Below are 20,910 nucleotides of genomic sequence, written 5' to 3' on the forward strand. Positions count from 1 at the left end.
CTCAGCCACAAGGGCCACATCTAACTCCCTCTTAAATATAGCCAATGAACTGGCCTCAACTACCCTCTGTGGCAGAGAGTTCCAGAGATTCACCACTCTCTGTGTGAAAAAAACTATATTAACCAACAGCTTCTTTCATTCAACCATCACCCTACTGAATACTACGAATTCCAACTAAACTCCAAACTATCTTGGTTTTACTCAAGGGACTCAAGGGATTTTACTTTGTTTTGCACTTTATATATTTTTTTAATTATTGAACTTGTTTTTTGTTTGTTATCTCCTAAGTACTTGGAATCTAGAACCAGAGGACATAGGTTTAAGGTGAGTGGGGAAAAATGTTATGGGATCCTGAGGGGTAACATTTTTACACCAAGGTGTATGGAACAAGCTGCTGGTGGAGGTAGTTGGGGCAGGTACTATTGCAACGTTTTAGAAACATTTATACAGGTGCATGGATAGGGTAGGTTTAGAGGAATATGGGCCAAAAGCAGGCAGATGAGACTAGTTTAGATGGGGCATGTTGGTTGGCATTGGCAAGTTGGGCCGAAGGGCCTGTTTCCACACTTTATCACTCTATGACTCTACCGTGCTTACAAACTTGATGTGCTGCTGCAAGTAAGAAGTTCAATGTATCATTTCACCATCGCGGCACGGTGGTGCAGCAGTAGAGTTGCTGCCTTACTGCGCCGGAGACCCGGGTTCGATCCCGGCTACGGGTGCTGTCTGTACGGAGTTTGTACGTTCTCCCCGTGACCTGCGTGGGTTTTTTGTCTGAGATGTTCGGTTTCCTCTCACACTCCAAATACATACAGTTATGTAGGTTAATTGGCTTGGTAAATGTAAAAATTGTCCCTAGTGTGTGTAGGATAGTGTTAATGTCGGCCGAAGGGCCTGTTTCCGCGCTGTATATCTAAACTACTTTTCGGGACGTATGACTCTTTCCTGGAGACATGGATAGATGTGACCGGATGGGCAGCATGTACAGAAAGAGAAACAGAGTTACTGTTTTAATTTTAAATATGCCTGAACAGTTAAGTGTTTCCAGCATTTTTAACTTTTATTTTCATTTGTACAGAATCTCTTTTTCTAAAAGATTTGATTGTCACAAGATTGAAGAAGTGGTGCAGAAAAGAGCACTTCCTTTTCTATGCCACACTTGACACCAATGCTGGAACACCGAGGAACTGCAATATGCAAGTGGGTTCAATTTCCACCAGATCCATAGTAGGGTGTTCATAAGATCTTTCAATAGATGCTGCCTAACCTACTGACTTCTTCTTGCATTTCCTGTTCTTTATTTCAGATTTTCATTTGCAGTTTTTCTTGATTTTCAAGTTAAATAACAGTTCTTAAACAAGGAAAAGGGACAGTATAGAACACTAATGAAAAATGATGCTTTAGGGATTACGGACAAAGAACAAACATTAAAATTAAAAATAATCATAAAATCAAGAGAAACGTCAGAATTCTGTGAGCATACATTAGTGGGGTAGAGGTTTTAGTATATGGTTAAGCCAATAGCTTCTCATAAATCAGAAGAATTAGGGTTGAGATGAAAGAGCATAGTTACATTTGGGAATGGCTGGCTGTGTTTGTGCAACATTTTGGCATGGGAGAAAAGGTGCCAAAGTGTACAAAATATTATGTAAATGTGCAATTTGCAACAGTGTTCAATACACACAGGTGTGGTGAATATTGTTACATGATCTCTTTGCATGAGTTCATTAATACGTGAATGGCCAGGGGATGTGATGAAATAACAGTGCCTGAGGTGAATATGATGTTTTGGTAGGATATGATGTTTTTTATTCCCTCACAGAATGTGGGATGTCATTGACATATCCTGTTTTCATTGCAATCTCTTCCTGAACTGCTGCAGTTTATGTGACACGGGTACTTGCACAATTAGGCACGTGATAAGTATGTTTCTCGCCCACTGTTGATGAAAGACTATCTCCATGTCATGAGGATGTCTGACTTGGAAGGCACTTGCAGGCCAATCCTTATTCCATCTGTCTCCTGGTTTAGTTTGGCTTAGATAAAAGGTATAATATTTAGCGTTGGATAAAGTCCAGTAAAGTCTGATTAAAGGTAGTTATAAGGTCTCCAATGAGGTAGCTGGGAGGTCAGGACCGCTCTCTAGTTGGTGAGAGGACGGTTCAGTTGCCAGATGACAGCTGGGAAGAAATTGTCCCCAAATCCAGAGGTATACGTTTTCAAACTTCTGTACCTCTTGCCTGATGGAAGTGGAGAAGATGGAGTAACTGGGGTGAGACTGCTCAGTGATTATGCTGGTGGCTTTCCCGTGGCAACAAGAAGTGTAAATGGAGTCAATGAAAAGGAGATTGGTTTGCGTAATGGGACAGTAGACAATATGTGTAGGAGTAGAGGCCATTCGGTCCTTCGAGCCAGCACCGCCATTCAATGTGATCATGGCTGATCATCCCCAATCAGTACCCCGTTCCTGCCTCCTCCCCTGACTCCGCTATTTTTAAGAGCCCTATCTAGCTCCCTCTTGAAAGCATCCAGAGAACCTGCCTCCACCGCCCTCTGAGGCAGAGAATTCCACAGACTCACCACTCTCTGAGAGAAAAAGTGTTTCCTCGTCTCCGTTCTAAATGGCTTACTCCTTATTCTTAAACAGTGGCCCCTGGTTCTGGACTCCCCCAACATCAGGAACATGTGTCCTGCCTCTAGCGTGTCCAAACCCTTAACTGGACTGGGCTGTGTCCCAGGAAAACACCAGGTGTTTTAATTCCAGGTGGTAGAGGTAGTGAATTTGGGATGAGTTCATAAACAGGCCTTGGTGACTGTGCATTAGGTAGATCCTAACAAATGTGCTGAAATAATGATCCAAATAATGCAGCCACTGTGAACGGGAGTGACATGGCAGTCATGAGGCTACTTTCTTCCTGGTTGCTTTTAGGTATCTTTGATATTATTCAGTCACATTCATTCGTAAAATGGGAATATTCCAAGTGATTTACATTTTATTGATGGAAGTAAGTCTTTGGGTAGTCAGTAGATCAGTCACATCATAGAATTCTCAACATCTGTCCCCAGTATGAGCAGGGTAGCGTTAATGTGCGGGGATCGCTTTCGGTGTGGACTTGGGGGGCCTAAGGGCCTATTTCCGCGCTGTATCTCAAAACTAAATTAAACGACAAAGATGTTGCCTGACCCAGTGAATTAATCCAGCACTTTATGTCCTTTTTAGAAGTCACCTTTATTGATTTTGGTGAGTAGCAGAGATGGAACATAATGATTTAGCAAAATCTGGATATTAGAGAGAAGCGTGTTCAGTTCTGGGCACCATGTTGTAGGAAAGATATTATCAAGCTTGAAAGCGTTCAGAAAAAAAATAACGAGGATGATACTATGATACTCTCAGAGTATTAGTGAAATAAAATAATTCTCATCTTGTTTCTGTCAGTTTTCCTTATAAGGCAAACCACTTTGCTTTCAGTGAACTGCAGTCATTGAACATAATGATCGAGCAACTCTAGATGAATCAAAGGAAAAGCGCGGAGAGTCAAGGACCACATTAAAGGAACTAACACCCGACAAGTTAGAAGCAAATGTGTGTGGTTATACATTGGCATAACGTGAAAGGGCTATAATCTGACGGTACTTCATCAAATTACCTTGGAAATGAAATGGAATTTGGACTGAACAGTTTGACCAAAACTTTCCAAAGCGCCCAACCGCTTCCTTGTTTCAAAGTTTACTCTGGTTTCAGTTCTTAATTCACATGACCCTTGGAAGTAACGAACCCTGTGTTTCGTCTATTCTGCATGATTACAACATAGTGAGCTTTTGATCAGATTATCTCACGTTATTAAACTATTTTATCTAAACCTTTTCAATGACTAATAGTTTCTGGGAGAAAATGGAGCAGTTTTATTTGCATTTGCGGATTTTCCAGTGCCCATACATTCACAGTCATGTACTATAGAAACAGGCCCTTCAGCCCAACTTGCCTATGCCGACCAATATGCCCCATCTATACCAGTCCCACCAGCCTGAGTTTCACCCATAATCCACTAAACCTATCCTATCCATGTACCCATCCAAATGTCTTTTAAACCTTGTGATGGTACCCACCTCTACTGCCTCATATGGCAGCTTGTTCCATATACCTATCACCCTTTGTATAAAAAAGTTTCCCCATCAGGATCCAATTAAATCTTTCCTCCCTTACCTTAAACCTATGTCCTCTGGTTCTTGATGGCCCCACTCGGGGTAAAACACTCTACATTTACCCTACCTATACCACTCAGGATCTTATACACATCTTCTTTGGATCTAGTATATTTATTGCTCATCCACATCCTTAGGAAAGTGGTGGTGAGCTTCTAATGAAGTTGCTCCCACAATGCTGTTGGCCAGGGAGTTTCAGGAATTAAACCTATGGCGACATATTGGACAGCACGATGGTGCCATGGTAGAGTTGCTGCCTCACAGCACCAGAGACCCGGGTTCGATTCTGAGTATAGGGGCAGTCTGTACAGAGTTTGTATGTTCTCCCTGTGACTGCGTGGGTTTTCTTAGAGTGCTCCAGTTTCCTCCCACATTCCAAAGACGTGCAGGTTTGTAGGTTAATGGCTTCCGTGAATTGTACCAAGTGTGTATAGTAGAATCAGTGTGCAGGTCAGAGTGGATTCCGTGGGCCCAAGGGCCTGTTTCCACTCTATATCTCGCAACCAAAACTAATATTTTGTGAGATATGGAGTAGAACAGCTTTCCTGATAGCAGAATTCAAGGGCTTGGGATGTGCTGTATAAAGAGAAACAGAGCTCCTGATGTGTCATCTGAAATGTTAACTGTTTTTATTTTCCTCAGCGGATGCGACAATGCCGAGTGTTTTTCCTCTGGGTTTTTTTGCTGTTGGGAGTAACAACAATGCATTTTGTAAAAGGAACAAACTGCAACCACTGTACACTGGCGGTGAGAGGAATTTCCGGGTGGTGATGTGGTCCCAGTCAAGCTTTCATCTGGATACTGCTGAGTCTGTTTGAAGGTGTTGGTACCGCACATGGAGAGTAATCTGTCCTGCTCCTGATGTGTGCATGGAAAATAGTGGAATGGTCTTGGGTGATTATGTAAATCATTTGCAACAGATACCTTATTGTCATGGTATTTATATGCCTTTACAGTTGAGTTTCTGGTCAATAAAGACCCATGGGGTATTTATTGATGGTTGGGCACTCAGCAATACCATTGACTGTGAACGGGGAAATTCAGAGCAGAGAATACTGCTCCAGTGGACATTCTGTTTTTCAACATTAGTCATCCTGATACCCAACTGTGTGAAACTAAATTATTGACGTTAGGCAAAAACTTGCACATTAGAAACTAGATTGAGGCCACATGCAAAAACATAGAAACACTCCATCATTTTGGGTTACATTTGAAGAGATATTTTTTACTGTTATCAGGTAAACAATATGAAATCAATTATCTGATCTTTACCACATCAGGAATAATAATCAAACACTGCCCTGCTCCATACTCTAATTTTCTATCTATTATTGTGCTGAACAGACAATTATTTCACCATTGGGAAATAATGAGAACACATATGGGAAATCTTACCCAAACAACTGAGTTCCAGATATATCCCTTGTTTCAGTAATACTCAATGATGCAATGCCAGTTCTAATCTAAGACCCATCTCCAGCCAGATTAGCAGTAAAAATTGTCTCAGAATAAATAAATGTGAAACATAAAAGGGGAAGGAATGTTCTGGAATACTTCCATACTAAATACCAATCTGTGCAGAAGGTGAAGAAATCTGATGTATTGACTGCCTTAAAAAAGGTGTTCAGCTTTAGTCTCAGATTGTATCAGATTCTTGAGGATGTCATACAGAGATACAGCACAGAAACATGTCCATCAAGTCAACAACATCCACCAAACACCATTCATACTAAATACCAAACACCGCATTCATCCCATTTTTATTCTCCTTTTATCTCAATGAATCAATGGTAGTTTATTGTCACAGGAAAGTGATTCTGTTTTTGTATACAGTTCAGTAAAAGTATTACCATCCGTAAGCACAAACTTAGTTAAGTACAAGTGTATAGGAATAGCACTGAGACTGTATACAACAGTCGCTATTTTTAGTACCATTCTTCATGATTCAAGTCCAAGTTGTAAATGTAGAGTTCTTAAGTTGGCTGTAAAGGCCTGCTGTCCTGCCATAATTGGAGGTTCGGCCTGGCCAAGCAAAGTTGACGGTATCCTCTACCGCTGCACCATCACTCCATGTCACAGCTGGTCATGTCCAATCTGTGCGCTCAGCCTTTTAGATCCAATCGAGCTTCTGGCTGCTGCAGGATCTGTAGCGACCCACTCCACCGACGCCTTGATCTAGACTCATTGACTCAGGAGGTAAGAACCTGATCCATTTACAAGCATCTTTGTTTCCTTATTTCGCTGCCGCCGCCATCTTATGTCATCGGTTGCTTCCCTAGATTCTGTGACTCACCAACAAAGTCAGGGCAATTTACGGTGACCAATTAACCTGCATACCACATGTCTTGGGGATGGAAGCCCATGCATTCACAGGGAGAATGTGCAAACTTCCCACAAACAGCAGATGGTCAGGATTGAACCCAGGTCTCTGGAGCTGTGAGACAATGGGTCTACTTGCTGTATCTCACAGATTTGTGGTTTTTCTAAACCTTTATTGAGTTGTGTATCCTTTACAAAATCTGCATCATGAAATTTTACATTGTATCGTCTTGGTAGAATCCAAAACCAGATTCATTGGGTGTAAAGTTTTCAGACAGGCATCAAACTTGAGTCAGAACCAATGGCCTCCTCTGATTCTTGGATCCAAGAACTTCACCAATGGTAATCCATTGGTGAACTTCACCACTACTCTGCAATGGTAATCAGGTGTTCTGCAAGTTTTATTTCTGATAAAAATGAATGTTGCCCCTTAATCTTTCTTCCTGGGTTCCGTGTTTTCCAGTCTTTCCTATACTTTCAGCAGTTTGGAGAGCATGGTCCCTACAGTAATTTGTGTATGTGAGCAAGAATAACACTTGAGGTCCAGAAGCTTTCTAGTGGCTTATTTCACAGTTATCACATAGAAGATCAGTCACTGAAGAGTAATATGCAAGCCGAGAGGAACTTCAGAATCCCTGTATGCCACTGCTCCTGTTTTACATCATCACCCTGTCCAATTCAGTCTTATTATCTTTGCTATATAGAATATGTGACTAAGTACTGCCGTGTTCATTGTGAGCTTGCAATGTTTAATGTAAATGCAGTTGCTGAGATAGTGAACTGATATGTCACTACATCCTGAATTTTGTTTGTATTGTTCACTTTCATGATCACATGAAAGAATTTCAGCTGAAAGCATTGCATCAAATTACAGTCAGAGTCCAAAGATGACGATCAATACTGAGCATTACATGTTTCCCCAGCCCACTTCATGAAATAGGAGAGGAAGTTTGTCGGGGTGTGTTTTAAGGTGGGGTCCCAGCGATACATTCCTGGACAATGAAAACATAAATGTGCACCCGAGGCAAAATTATCTTATGCATTTACATACTTTACTCAATAGTTCAGACATGGCCAGTTGCTGGATGTCTTCTCTGGTGATGCTCTGCCAGGCCTGTATTGCAGCCTTCTTTAGCTTATGCTTCTTTGGGGGCTAGTCCCCTTCAGTTTTCGCTTCAGCATATAAAAGGCATGCTCACTTGGGTTCAGATCGGGTGATTGACTTGACCACTCAAGAATTAACCATTTTTTAGCTTTGAAAAACTCCTTTGTTGCTTTATCAGTTTGTTTGGGATCATTGTCCTGCTGTAGAATGAACCACCAGCCAATTAGTTTTAAGGCATTCGTTTGAACTTGAGCAGATAGGATGTGTCTATACACTTCAAACTTCATTATGCTACTGCCATTAGCAATTGTATCATCAATGAAGATAAGTGAACCAATACCTTCAGTAGCCATACATGCCCAGGCCATAACACCCCACCACCGTGTTTCACAGTTGAGGTGGTATGCTTTGGATCTTGGGTAGTTCCTTCTCTCCTCCATACTTTGCTCTTGCCATCACTCTGATACAAGTTAATCCTCATATCATCTGTCCACAAGACCTTTTTCCAGAACTGTGGTTGCTATTTTAAGTACTTCCTGACAAACTGTAACCCGGCCATCCTATTTTTGCAGCTAACCAGTGGTTTGCATCTTGCAGTGTAGTCTCTGTATTTCTGTTCATGAAGTCTTCTGCAGACAGTGGTAATTGACAAATCCATACCCGACTCCTGAAAAGTGTTTCTGATCTGTCAGACAGGTGTTTGGGGGATTTTTCTTTATTATAGAGAGAATTCTTCTGTCATCAGCTGTGGAGGTCTTCCTTGGCCTGCCAGTCCCTTTGCAATTCGTAAGCTCACCAGTGCTCTTTCTTCTTAATGACGATCCAAACAGTTGATTTTGGTAAACCCAAGGTTTGGCTGATGTCTCTAACAGTTTTATTCTTATTTCTCAGTCTCATAATGGATTCTTTGACTTTCATTGGCACAACTCATGTTGATAAACAGCAATAAAAGTTTCCAAAGGTGGTGGAAAGACTGGAGGAAAGATTAGATGCTGAGAGCTCCCTTATACCTGCGTTAAGGAGGCATTTAAACACACCTGAGCAATTACAAACGCTTGTGGAGCCATATGTCCCAAACATTATGGTGCCCTGAAATGGGGGGACTATGTATAAACACAGCTGTAACAAGACGCATTCTCCAGCATTGTCACCATACCAATGTGGTTCTCGGTCTCAAGATAATTATGTAACAATATCAAATTGCTGCTGCAGAGATATAATCAATAATAAATATATAGAATGGAGATTTATTTGTAATACTTTTGCAGCATAACATCAGTAATACGATTTTGATTGAAATGTTAAAAACTCCACGACAGCATTGTAATTTTGGCACAAGCTGAGGAAGGACAAGGAAAACTTTCAAATACGTGCAATCATAAAATTTCCAGCCACAGGGACACACCCTAGAGGGAGGAGCATATGGAGACGAGTGCGCTTTAAATAAGGGCTGGAGGCTGTTTGTCAGCATAGCACCATTCAGAACTCTAGCAGAACTATCCTGACAATCTTTTGGTTGTAGTCTGATATTACTTCGGAGAGTTTGGTGAAAATGCGGACTGAGGCTGGAACCATATCTATTCCAATGGCTGAGAGTGAATCCCTGAGGTGAGACCACAGTTTTCTCTACAGTCATTTTACTTAACATTAAACCCAAGCTGCACTATCACAGTGGAGCTCTTTTTGAATTATAGATATGTTTACAACTGCTGGATATGTCAGATCCCTGGCCAAAACAACCTACAGAATGATTTTCTTATCATGAAAAAATAGAAATACCATTTGAAGAAATAATCTAGTTTCAATCGTCTCTGCAATATTTGAGAGGGAAGTGGACCTTGGGTTAAATGTATGGCAGGGTCTATGTTAAAGTTAAACAAAGAGATTTACTTGCATATCCATTATCAATTTGGCGATATTCACACTGAATTCACACTGGTTATGAAGCCACCTGTAAGGATTTCTTAGATACATTTTCTGATTTATGGCATAGATGTTAAGCTGAGAAGTATTGGTGGTGGTTAGCATGGATCTTAATGCTGAGAGATTATACCATTAACACAAGATTGAGTACTTTTAAGATAAAAGTATGGGCCAAATGCTTATACCACGTGAAGTGTTTATTGTTCACCATCTGCTAGAACTTCCATTTACCCTTTTCCGCATAAAATGATTGTAACAATTCTTCTGTCCACAGAACGTTGCATTACCAGCATAGTGTGGATTTTCATCTCACTTCTCCTACTTCTTGCCCACGTGTCAAGGTAAGACATTTGAGATTACACCAGAATATATTTGGGGGAATTATTTCACTTTGTTAAAATTAGAGCAAACTTAAATCGACAAATATTCAGCTGCTAGGGATGACCAGAATTCATGATGATAAAGTATGACGTTAGGAACTTCAAAATAAATAAACGCAGAGCTTCAATTCTTAAACCTGCCTGATGTTTGGCCCACCTGTCTGAGGTTGTAGAGCTCCCTGGGTATCTATTATGCTACATCGAACTATCAGTCCCTCTAGCATTGTTCTCCAATACTGTAGCCACTGAGTGATTTGATGTTGGTTTCTCATTTTGCAGAGCCCATTTCAAAAAAGTTTATCATGTCCAATGGAGTCGAAACCTGCCAGTCTCCTGGCAGAGAGTTACCAATTGAAAATCACAGGGAAATCTTCATCCATTACCGCAGCCAGCTCTGCCAAGTTCACTCTGGAAAAAGCCGTCATGTTAGCCCTTGCTGTTGAAAGATTCAAGAAAAAGCTGGGGCAGCAATGGGGAGATGGCTTGGGCAGTGAGGCCAGTTGCTTTCAGGATACCGACTTGCTCGGGAACTTCAATGCACTCGTAGAAGGTGAGTTGAATTTTCTTTCTGGTGTTACCATTCTGTTAGCAGTAATTGGTTACAACTGACAGCAATGTGTTTACTGTTTAGTCTGAAAGCTGGCATTTTGATGTTAATCCCAGTGGTTCTGTTGACACTGAATTCTAACTGTTGCTCATTCAGTGTCGTGAGATTAACTACCAAACACAGCCAATGCCTTGTCCTAAAGATCTGAGTAGAAAGACCATCGATAGAGTCATCGAAAAGAGTCAATAAACACAGATTTTCCAGCTGCCAATATCCAAAGAACAATTCATAAGGAAACATTATGGTCCAAGATTTTATTCCAGTTTAAACTCTGTTAATTTGTAAATAACTCATTCTGAATTGTGCCAACAGAAGCTATCAACTACACCAGCTACGAAGATACTGAAATGGCAGTCGGTTCTTACAGGTTCATGCAGAGTGAGTGTCAACAGGTGAGGGATGATCACGACAAATCCCTGAAGTTGTCAGACAACCTCCAGCTCACGGCCATGTTCTTGCAGCAGCCAAATGATGAAGGTGAGTAAAGCATATAACAGAGTGGGGAAAGTAAGGGAAGATTGGAAAAAAGTATCAAAATCGTAAAGATATTAAGGCGAATGGAAGAGAACACCTCACAGGAGAAGGAATTATCTTCAACGTTCCTTCACTTTTGATCCTGGACATGTGCTGATCCTTGTCTGGAACACTTCTTCACAGGATCATGTATCTTCCAGTATTGTCATGCTAGTCTAACATGAGTGGCATACGAAGCCAAGCCAAAATATGCATACCTGCAGGACAACTGGGTCAGGAGCAGTTACAGGAGCTTGGATAGTCTCTCTGTCCCCTGCTGTGGAAATTAGCTATTTGTCTAACCTTGACCCCATGGCCATAGATGGCTTGGTTATGATCTTGTTAAAGCATTTACCCTGAAAAACTGTATTGCAGTACTTTTATCAACATGAACATTTATGCATTTTGGTTACAGTGCTAAAATATTCTTCCTTTTGCTTACAGTAACACTCAATGTGAGGTACTACAAGGCGACTACCAGTGAAAATAATCATTTGCCAGTTGTTCTGGGAATCAACAATGAGAATCTGTTTGTCTCTTGCACTGGGCCACAGGACAGTCCCAGGATGAAGGTGGAGGTAAGAGATCACACATGTGCACACGTTTAACTGATAGTTATACAGCCCCTTATCATTGCTTTCTGCAGAATTTGCTTCTCCTTCCACCCTGTCCTCGTACTTTCTACAAACTGTTTAGTTTAGTTATTTGATCCATGTTTTGTAATGATTCCCTCACTCTGGATTTGGAAACCTATATGTACACCAAAGTCCCTTATATTCTAGTTCCACAGCCTCAGTGAAATGTCTTCACATAACTTTCAGCACACCTGTAATCCCCTTGAACAACTTCCATTCCAAAGGACTGCCCACCCTCCAGTATTGGCATGAGTTTCCTCAAGTGTTCTGGATTCCTCCCATATCCAAAAGATTAATTGGCTACCGTAAATTGCCCCCAGTGTAGATGGATGGCAGGAGGTGGGTAAAAGAGAACAGGCTACAGAGAAATAAGTGGGAAATGGGACCATTCCATGGTCCGAATAGCCTCTCTCTCTCTCTCTCTCACTGGTATAAGAACAGTTGCAAAAACACATTCTCCCAAGAGCTCATCCTTACCTAATGCACCAAAAAGCTTTTCACAGGATGGTTGGGAGATTGGAGTGTGATTCACTACTGAATCCTCACAATCCTCACCTTTGTTCCAATCCTGAGGTGTATGTCCCCTTCCTAGCCAAGGTTAGCCAGGTCAGCATAGTTCCAAAATTGAACTGCAAGCAATTTATGAATTTGCATATAGTTAAATGATGAGGAGCCTGAACAGTGTACCAGCCCTCCACAGAGCAGAATTCCATAAGGATATAAACACTAAAAGATTTGGCAATATTAGGGGTGAATGGAGACATATGTAACTGGCACGTATCTGCTCTAGGTAAATCTGCTCTGTGTGGTCAACAGGAATTGAAATAATATTATTTGCAGTTTTCAAATTTGAAATACAAATTTGTTTAAATTTATTTTTACCATTTATTTGCACAGAAATGGGATCAGACTCTGCACAATATCAGTTGTGCCACTGACTTGCTTCGCTTTGTGTTCTTCAAGAAGATTTCGAATGCTGGCCACACCTTTGAGTTTGAATCGGCTATGTACCGTGGGTGGTACATCAGCACCTCCCGTAAGAATAAACAGCCAGTTGAAATGGATGTGAAAGAGCACCACAAGAGAATCACGATCTTCACAACTAAATGAGGCAATTTTGATCTCTGTGCAGTTTAGAACCGAAATCAGTAATTGTTGGTTTAGAGAGTGTGTGTATGTACTGAGTACAGACTTTTACATTTACCATTGATACGATTTATCACTGATAAAGTTGTCTTCAAATTACTGAGATGTACAGGTAGCAATATTTGTTCCTGTTTTACTTTTTATTATTTGGAGTTAAATATTAATGAAAATATGGTGCTGTGCCTTGAAACTTGTAACTAATTATTATAAACGTTCAATATTTTATTACTATTTAAATTGTTATTATTATTTAATTCATTACTGTACTGGAGAAAACTTTTCCTGGGTTTAATAAATAATGTTCTTTTCAAACAAATAGTTTACTTCATTTCATACATTTCTGTAAATTAACTGTGAAAAAGGTGAAGCACTCGTAGTCCTGTTGTCCAATAAGCTCTCCCATTGCCAAACCATGTTTCAGTATTTCCACTGACATGTTGAATTTAAACGAAACTAGAGATACAGCGTTAAAACAGGTCCTGGGCCCACCGAGTCCACGCCAACCAACAATCACACATACACTAGTTCTATCCTACACACTAGGGGCAATTTACAGAAGCCAATTAACCTAAAAACCCGTAAGTCTTTGGAATGTGGGAGGAAACCGGAGCACCCGGAGAAAATCCACATGGTCACAGAATGTGCAAACTCGGTTCAGATAGTACCCTTGTCAGGATTGAACCTGGGTCTCTAGCGCTGTAGGGCAGCAACTCTACCGTTGCGCCAATATGCCGGCCTAATATTGGTCTCAGTTTGCTGCCATTAAATATATGCAGGATGCCTGCTCCTTATCATCGCCCTATATTCATGGCCTAGGGATGCCCAAAAGCATTACACAACCCAGAAAAATAATTAAAGTTCGTCACTGTTATAATAAAGAAAAATGCAAGATGATTTATAAGTAAATTAATAGTTTTCAGTGAATGTATTTACAAGTACATAAGTATTTACAACCTACTAGTCAGTGAAGTTAATTAAATATGGCCAACCTTTATAAATGAAGGTTTTTCATTTTAGTTATCAATCTGACATACATATTTAAACATGTGAAGCATAAAACCAAACATACATTCTCATTCATATTTATGTGCATTCTCAAACCTTGAAAGATCAAGGTTTCATAAATGCAGGAATTGATTTTGAAATCTACTGCCAACAAACTTGGAATATAGTAAATGGTGAAGAATTAGAAAGGTCAGTGGTGGAGAGAGACAGATAGCTATTGAAAGTGAAATACAAGAAATGTTAGTTAAATTCTATTATTTATTGTATAACCTGACTGTACAGATACATATCCAATTGCGCTTACTCAAACAGTGTCAATCAGACACAAAATCCTATAATCCTCACACTAAGGAAAATAATTAATCATATCTTAATATTTAGTTATGTATTTCAGTTTTATAGGAACATAAAGAAATATTAATTTGCTCAAACCTGAAGTCCAGACTAGAGGCTCTGAAGAAAATGTCCTTTCCATTGACAAACAAGATTTACCTCTAGACAATTTATGTTGTCTGCATTCTCCAGTCAGATTGTCTACGACATTTCAGAACTTTTAAAAGTGCTGATAAATTCAGAGCTCTTCCCCATCCAAGGCGAGCTGGCCAATTCGATTCAAAATTGACTTGAAAGAAAGAGTCAAAGTGTAGTTATGGAAGGTTGTTTTTTTTTTATTGGAGGCCCGTGACCAGTGGTGTGTTACAGGGTTGGGTGCTGGTACTCATGCTATTTCCCATGTACATTAACAATTTGGATGACAATAGACAGGCATACCACTGTATAGTCTGTGGTTAATTGACAGTAATTATCTTATTCATATATAGTATTAAATTATGATTTTATACTATATTTTATCTATATACTACCTGAAGAGACAACAAATGTGATGTGATCCTTTCATTCATGGCCCTCGGGATCAAAGGAGAGACTGCAATAGTCAGGGGATTAAAATAATTATCACATAATAGAAAAATTAAAAGTATATTCAGTTTAAACCAACATCTGCAGATAACTACGTATAAAGGCAAGTAATAGTCTGCAAGAAGATTGCTATCATGGAGTTAACCTCCTGCAACACCGAAAATACTGGAAACATTCAGCTGGTCAGGCTGCATTTGTGGGAAGAAAAGCAATTATTCAGGTCAGAGATCAGAGTCATAGTGTGTGGAAACAGGACATTAGGCCCAACCGACCCACGTCAACCAACTAGTCCCTTCTACACTAGCCCCACCGTTTGGACCATATCCCTCTCAGCCTATCCTATCCATTTACCTGCCTAAATGATTCCTAAACGATGCAATAGTACCTGCCTCATGATTTTGTACACCTTTATAAGATCACCTCCCATTCTCTTGCACTTCAAGGAATAAAGTCCTAACCTGCTCAACCTCTCCTTACAGCTCAGGCCCTCGAGTCCTGGCAAGATCCCCATAAAATCCTTTGTCAAAATTGCAGTCTTTTTTTTATTTTCACTTACTGAGTGAACCTTCTGAATTGTATGATCTAATATTTCGAATCAGCGACTGATCTGAGGATCAATGGCAATTAAGAACTAGCAGTGTATCATTAGGATGTGGGAGAAAACCTGAGCACCCTGGGGAATTCTATGTGGTCACACGAAGAATATGGAAACTCCATACACACAGATCTGACATCAGGATCAAACCTGGGTCACTGAAGCCAGATAGCAGCAACACTACTTGCTGTGACACAATGCCACCCTGCTGAAAACTGGCCCGATTGAAAAAACATAATCTGAGGGGGAAATTAGTTTTCTGGAATTACCTTCTTCAGAAAGGAGAAGTGCAAGGTAGGGTCCAATTGAAATGTATAAAATTATATGCATCTTGAGAATGAGTCCAAAATCAGTGGGCAGAGAATTAAAGTATTCACTCCAAGGATTAATAATGGGGAAAACACTTGTCACGTAGAGGTGGCTGCAACTCATTGGCTGAAAGGGTTGTACAAGCAGATACCATTATTGAGGCTACTGAGAGCAAAGGTCATACTCTCAGAACAATGAATTCCTCATTTAAGTCAGGGATGAGGAGGAGTTTCTTCTCTCACATTTGTGACTGGAATTTTCTAGCAGAGTGCTGTGGATGTAGAATAACTGAACATATTAAAGACAGAGAATGAAATGGTAGAACTACAAGGGAATCAATTGATGTTAGGCGTGAGTGGGGAAAGTGTTGATGGAGCTAAAGATGGGATGATTTTTGATGTCATTGAATGGTGAAATACACTCAGCGGCTCAGTTAGCTTCCTCTTGTTTATTACATAGGCCTGAATGCCTTTACGTAAGTAGGGCCTGTGAAGAGCCTGGCCTGGGCTCTTGAATCAGTGTCAGTACACGGGATTAGGCTGCAAAACTCTTTTTCAACTGCACATACATTCACTGGACTTAATGACCATCTTTTGTTTACAGATTCTATCATGAAATTCATTTCAATAGTTCCAATGATTACAGTTATTGGAGAAGCTGAAATTGATTCTGAAGATTGGATACATGGTTGAAATCATGAAGAGTTTAGATAGATTAAAGGAATGGAAAATTGTTTCAGCTGAGAAGTTCATACCCTGTTAAAAATGAGATGGCTCACACATAAGGTAAATGGTAAATCATCCAAAAGCATTTTCAGGAAAAAATGCTTGCTGCATCAAGAGGATTTGGAATACACTGTCTGAAATGGTTCAGGACACAAATTCTATAGGAGCTTTCATTAAGATAGAAACATAGAAAATAGGTGCAGGAGTAGGCCATTCGGCCCTTCGAGCCTGCACCGCCATTCAATGTGATCATGGCTGATCATCCAACTCAGTATCCTTTACCTGCCTTCTCTCCATATCCCCTGATCCCTTTAGCCACAGGGGCCACATCTAACTCCCTCTTAAATATAGCCAATGAACTGGCCTCAACTACCTTCTGTGGCAGAGAATTCCAGAGATTCACCACTCTCTGTGTGAAAAATGTTTTCCTCATCTCGGTCCTAAAAAATTTCCCCCTTATCCTTAAACTATGACCCCTTGTTCTGGACTTCCCCAACATCGGGAACAATCTTCCTGTATCTAGCCTGTCCAACCCCTTAAGAATTTTGTAAGATTCTATAAGATCCCCCCTCAATCTTCTAAATTCTAGCGAGTACAAGCCGAGTCTATCCAGTCTTTCTCCATATGAAAGTCCTGACATCCCAGGAATCAGTCTGGTGAACCTTCTCTGTACTCCCTCTATGGCAAGAATGTCTTTCCTCAGATTAGGAGACCAAAATTGTACGCAATACTCCAGGTGTGGTCTCACCAAGACCCTGTACAACTGCAGTCGAACCTCCCTGCTCCTCTACTCAAATCCTTTTGCTATGAATGCTAACATACCATTCACTTTCTTCACTGCCTGCTGCACCTGCATGCCTACTTTTAATGACTGGTGTACCATGACACCCAGGTCTCATTGCATCTCCCCTTTTCCTAATCGGCCACCATTCAGATAATAGTCTATTTTCCTGTTTTTGCCACCAAAGTGGATAACCTCACATTTATCCACATTATACTGCATCTGCCATGCATTTGCCCACTCACCCCGCCTATCCAAGTCACCTTGCAGCCTCCCAGCATCCTCCTCACAGCTAATACTGCCCCCCAGCTTCTTGTCATCCGCAAACTTGGAGATGTTGCATTCAATTCCCTCGTCCAAATCATTAATACATATTGTAAATAGCTGGGGTCCCAGCACTGAGCCTTGCGGTACCCCACTAGTCACTGCCTGCCATTGTGAAAAGGACCCGTTTACTCCTACTCTTTGCTTCTTGTCTGCCAGCCAGTTCTCTATCCAAGATATTGGATAAATACTCAAAGAATAACAATCATACGAATATGGGTGAAGAACAGGGAATTAAACCAACTGGATTGCTCCTACGAAGGGAAGATCTGTTCTTTTGAAATCTACACTGACAAATCTGATGCACTTGGCAGCATGCAGTGCCACCTAGTGCCAAGTCTTATGCTAAATTATACGGTCATAAGTAATAGAAGCAGAATTTGGCCATTCAATCGCAGTTGATCTATCCTTCTGAACCTTCTGAATTTTGTAGTCGGCAGGGCAGTACTCTGCATATCGCCAACTTGGACAATTTTACGTTTTTATCAAGCCAATGAACATACAAACCTGTATGTCTTTGGATGTGGGAGGAAACTGGAGATCTCGGAGAAAACCCACGCAGGTCACGGGGAGAACGTACAAACTCCATACAGACAGCACCCGTAGTTGGGATCGAACCCGGATCTCTGGTGCTGCATTTTGCTGTAAGGCAGCAACTCTACCGCTCTGCCACCGTGACTGCCCCTATCTCTCCGTCCTAACCCCATTCTCCTGCCTTCTTCCCATAACCCTTGACACCCGTATGATTATAGAATCATAAAACAATGGAAATCATTTGGCCTGTGTGTCTATGTTGGATTTTTGAAATAATGATCCAATAAGTTTACTTCCTAGCACTTTCCCTATAATATACTTTCCACAATGTTTAAGCGGAATCCTTCTTCATCCTCTGCTGGATCTACACTTTCCACGTGTGGGTTAAGGTGTTCTTCATTTAGACGATTGCAAAACTCTGGAATTCTCTGCTCTAGAGGGTGCTGAAATTTTATTTTCACTGATGACACCGGACCACACATAAAGGAAATTGGGAAAATTACAAAATAAAATACTTGTAAGTTTATGTCACTATTAATCGGCATGGTGGTACAGCAGCTGAGCTATCTCACCCTCCTATCCCCATTCTCCTGCCTTCTCCCCATAACCCTGACACTCGTGCCTATCTAACTATCGCTGTCTTAAAAATATCCATTGACTGCCTCCACAGCCTTCTGTAGCAATTAATTCCACAGATTCACCACCTCTGACTAAAGAAATTCCTCCTCATCTTCTTAAAGGAACCTCCTTTAACTCGGAGGCTACGACCTGTGGTCTGTGTGATGAACTGGGCTACATCTACAACTCTCTGCAATTTTTTGCTGTCTTGGGTGGAGCTGTTCCCAAAACCAATCTATGATGAAACACCACAGAACGCTTTCTATGGTGTATCCGGGTACATTTGTAAGAGTTATGCCAAATTTCCTCAGTCTTATCACAAAATAAAGGCACGTGTGTGTGCCTGTCACAGCAATGTGGTTGGTCCACCACAGATCATTGGTAATATTAATACCAGGGAACCAGAATCTCTCATCCATTTCAACACCTTTGATGCTGATTGGGGCATATGGCCCATCCTGCTTCCTGAAGTCAATTAGTTACTCCTTTGATTTGCTAAAATTGAGGAGAGGTTGTTATTCTGACACCATGTCACTAAGTTCTCTATTTCCTTGCTGAGTTTGCCATCTCCTTCATATACTCCCTGCACATGCACCTGAATTCATTGGAAGAACATGGTAGAGAGAATCAACAACTTCAAGTTCCTGGGCATACACATCTCTGATGACTTATCTTGTTTTTTTTAGTTTAGTTTAGTTTATAAAACTATTGTCACGTGTTCCGAGGTACAGTGAAAAGCCTTTATTTGCATGCTATCCAGTCAGAAAGACTCTACATGAATAGTCAAACCCCCACAGTGCACAGACGAAGGATAAAGTGTACAATATTTAGTACAAGATATAACATTGAAGTCTGATAAAGTCCAATTAAAGGTACACAAAAATGCTGGCGAAACTCAGCGGGTGCAGCAGCATCTATGGAACGAAGGAAATAGGTAACGTTTCAGGCCAAAACCCTTCTTCAGACCTTCGTAAGTCCAATTAAAGATCATTCTAAGGTCACCAATGAGGTAGATGGGAGGTCAGGGCCACAAACGTGGGCAGAGCTCATTGATGAAAGTACAAAAAAAACTCACCAACATCACAACCCGTTCTTCGTACAGGTGAGCAGTGAAGAGCATAATGACTGGTTCCATCATGGAAATTCAAATACCCCAGAATTAAGGAGGCTGGAGAAAGTGGTGGACATTGCCCGGTCCATCATGCGAAATAACCTCCCCCTCTTTGAAGAAAGCGACCAGAATCCCAGCCACTAATGTCACGAAAGACCTAGCCATACTGTCATCACGCTGCTACCATCGGGAAGAAAGTTGCCCTCGGGTTCAAGAACAGCTTCTTCCCATCAACCGTCAGACTCTTGAATTGCACTGCACAACCTTAACCATTACTCTACCTCAGCACCAAAATATCATGGACTATATGTAGGAAGGAACTACAAATGCTGGTTTACACCAAAGATAGATACAAAATGCTGTAGTAACTCAGCGGGTCAGGCAGCATCTCTGGAGAAAAGGAATAGGTAATGTTTCAGGTGGAACCGTTCTTCATACTGAGAGTCAGGGGAAAGGGAAACTAACTGTATGAAATGGTTTTGCAGGAGGAACACAGAGGCGGAGCAATGAGAGAGGGTGTTGCAAAACTCCCGACGGAGAGAGAACGTCTTCATATTTCAAGGAGATTTTGCAGTGGTGCAGACAAAATGTGTAGGAATGAACTGCAGATGCTGGTGTAAGACTGTTTCTCTGCGTACTTTAGCTTGCACTAACTATCATGGTCTGGTTTACCCAGTAATCTGATATTTTATTTGTTGTGTGGTTGAGTTTAATGTTCCTGTGAAGCTGCAGCAAATAAGAATTTCATTATTGTGGTCCCAGTACATATGACAATTAACCACTCTTGACGTTACAACCCTTCAAGGAGGCTTTGAGTACATCGTTGAATCTTATCTCTGTCGACCTGGTAATTCCTTCCTCGCGATAGAGCATGGAACGGAGTCACGGAGATTGTAAATGCTGGAAATTTGAGTAAAACACTAAATGCTGGAGGAACTCAGCAAGTCGGGCAGCATCTGTGGAGGGAAATACATAGTCTAAAGGACCATTCCTTCACCAAATGCTGTATGGCCCGCGTGTGTAAGAGAGTGTCTGTCCTACCACCTGGGCTGAGGTATTCCATGCCACACACGCCGAGCTGGGCTGAACTGTTCCATGCCACAGACGCTGAGACGGGTTGAGGTGAGGTGGTCCACGTTAGACACGCCGGGCCGGGCCG

At 41.1% G+C, this 20,910-nt stretch overlaps 1 protein-coding gene across 1 annotated transcript; it reads left to right on the forward strand.

Moving 5' to 3' along the window:
* Window positions 1-8,876: 8,876 nt before the first annotated feature.
* On the forward strand, window positions 8,877-19,210 carry LOC129713422 (interleukin-1 beta-like). The gene is made up of 6 exons (XM_055662467.1): window positions 8,877-9,235; window positions 9,825-9,891; window positions 10,210-10,480; window positions 10,850-11,014; window positions 11,495-11,628; window positions 12,583-19,210. Exons 1-6 carry the CDS (start codon window positions 9,180-9,182, stop codon window positions 12,793-12,795), a joined length of 906 nt encoding a protein of 301 aa, XP_055518442.1. The 5' UTR covers window positions 8,877-9,179; the 3' UTR covers window positions 12,796-19,210.
* The last annotated feature ends 1,700 nt before the right edge of the window (window positions 19,211-20,910 follow it).

The sequence above is a fragment of the Leucoraja erinacea genome, chromosome 35, assembly GCF_028641065.1.
Source record: "Leucoraja erinacea ecotype New England chromosome 35, Leri_hhj_1, whole genome shotgun sequence".
Taxonomy (NCBI): Eukaryota; Metazoa; Chordata; class Chondrichthyes; order Rajiformes; family Rajidae; genus Leucoraja; species Leucoraja erinaceus.

Excerpts from the sequence above, each read along its gene's own strand:
- LOC129713422 (XM_055662467.1), top strand. The coding sequence starts at position 9,180 with ATGCGGACTGAGGCTGGAACCATATCTATTCCAATGGCTGAGAGTGAA. Across the intron at positions 9,236-9,824 it reads GCTGAGAGTGAATCCCTGAG|AACGTTGCATTACCAGCATA; the intron begins GTGAGACCACAG and ends TTCTGTCCACAG. Across the intron at positions 10,481-10,849 it reads CTTCAATGCACTCGTAGAAG|AAGCTATCAACTACACCAGC; the intron begins GTGAGTTGAATT and ends TTGTGCCAACAG.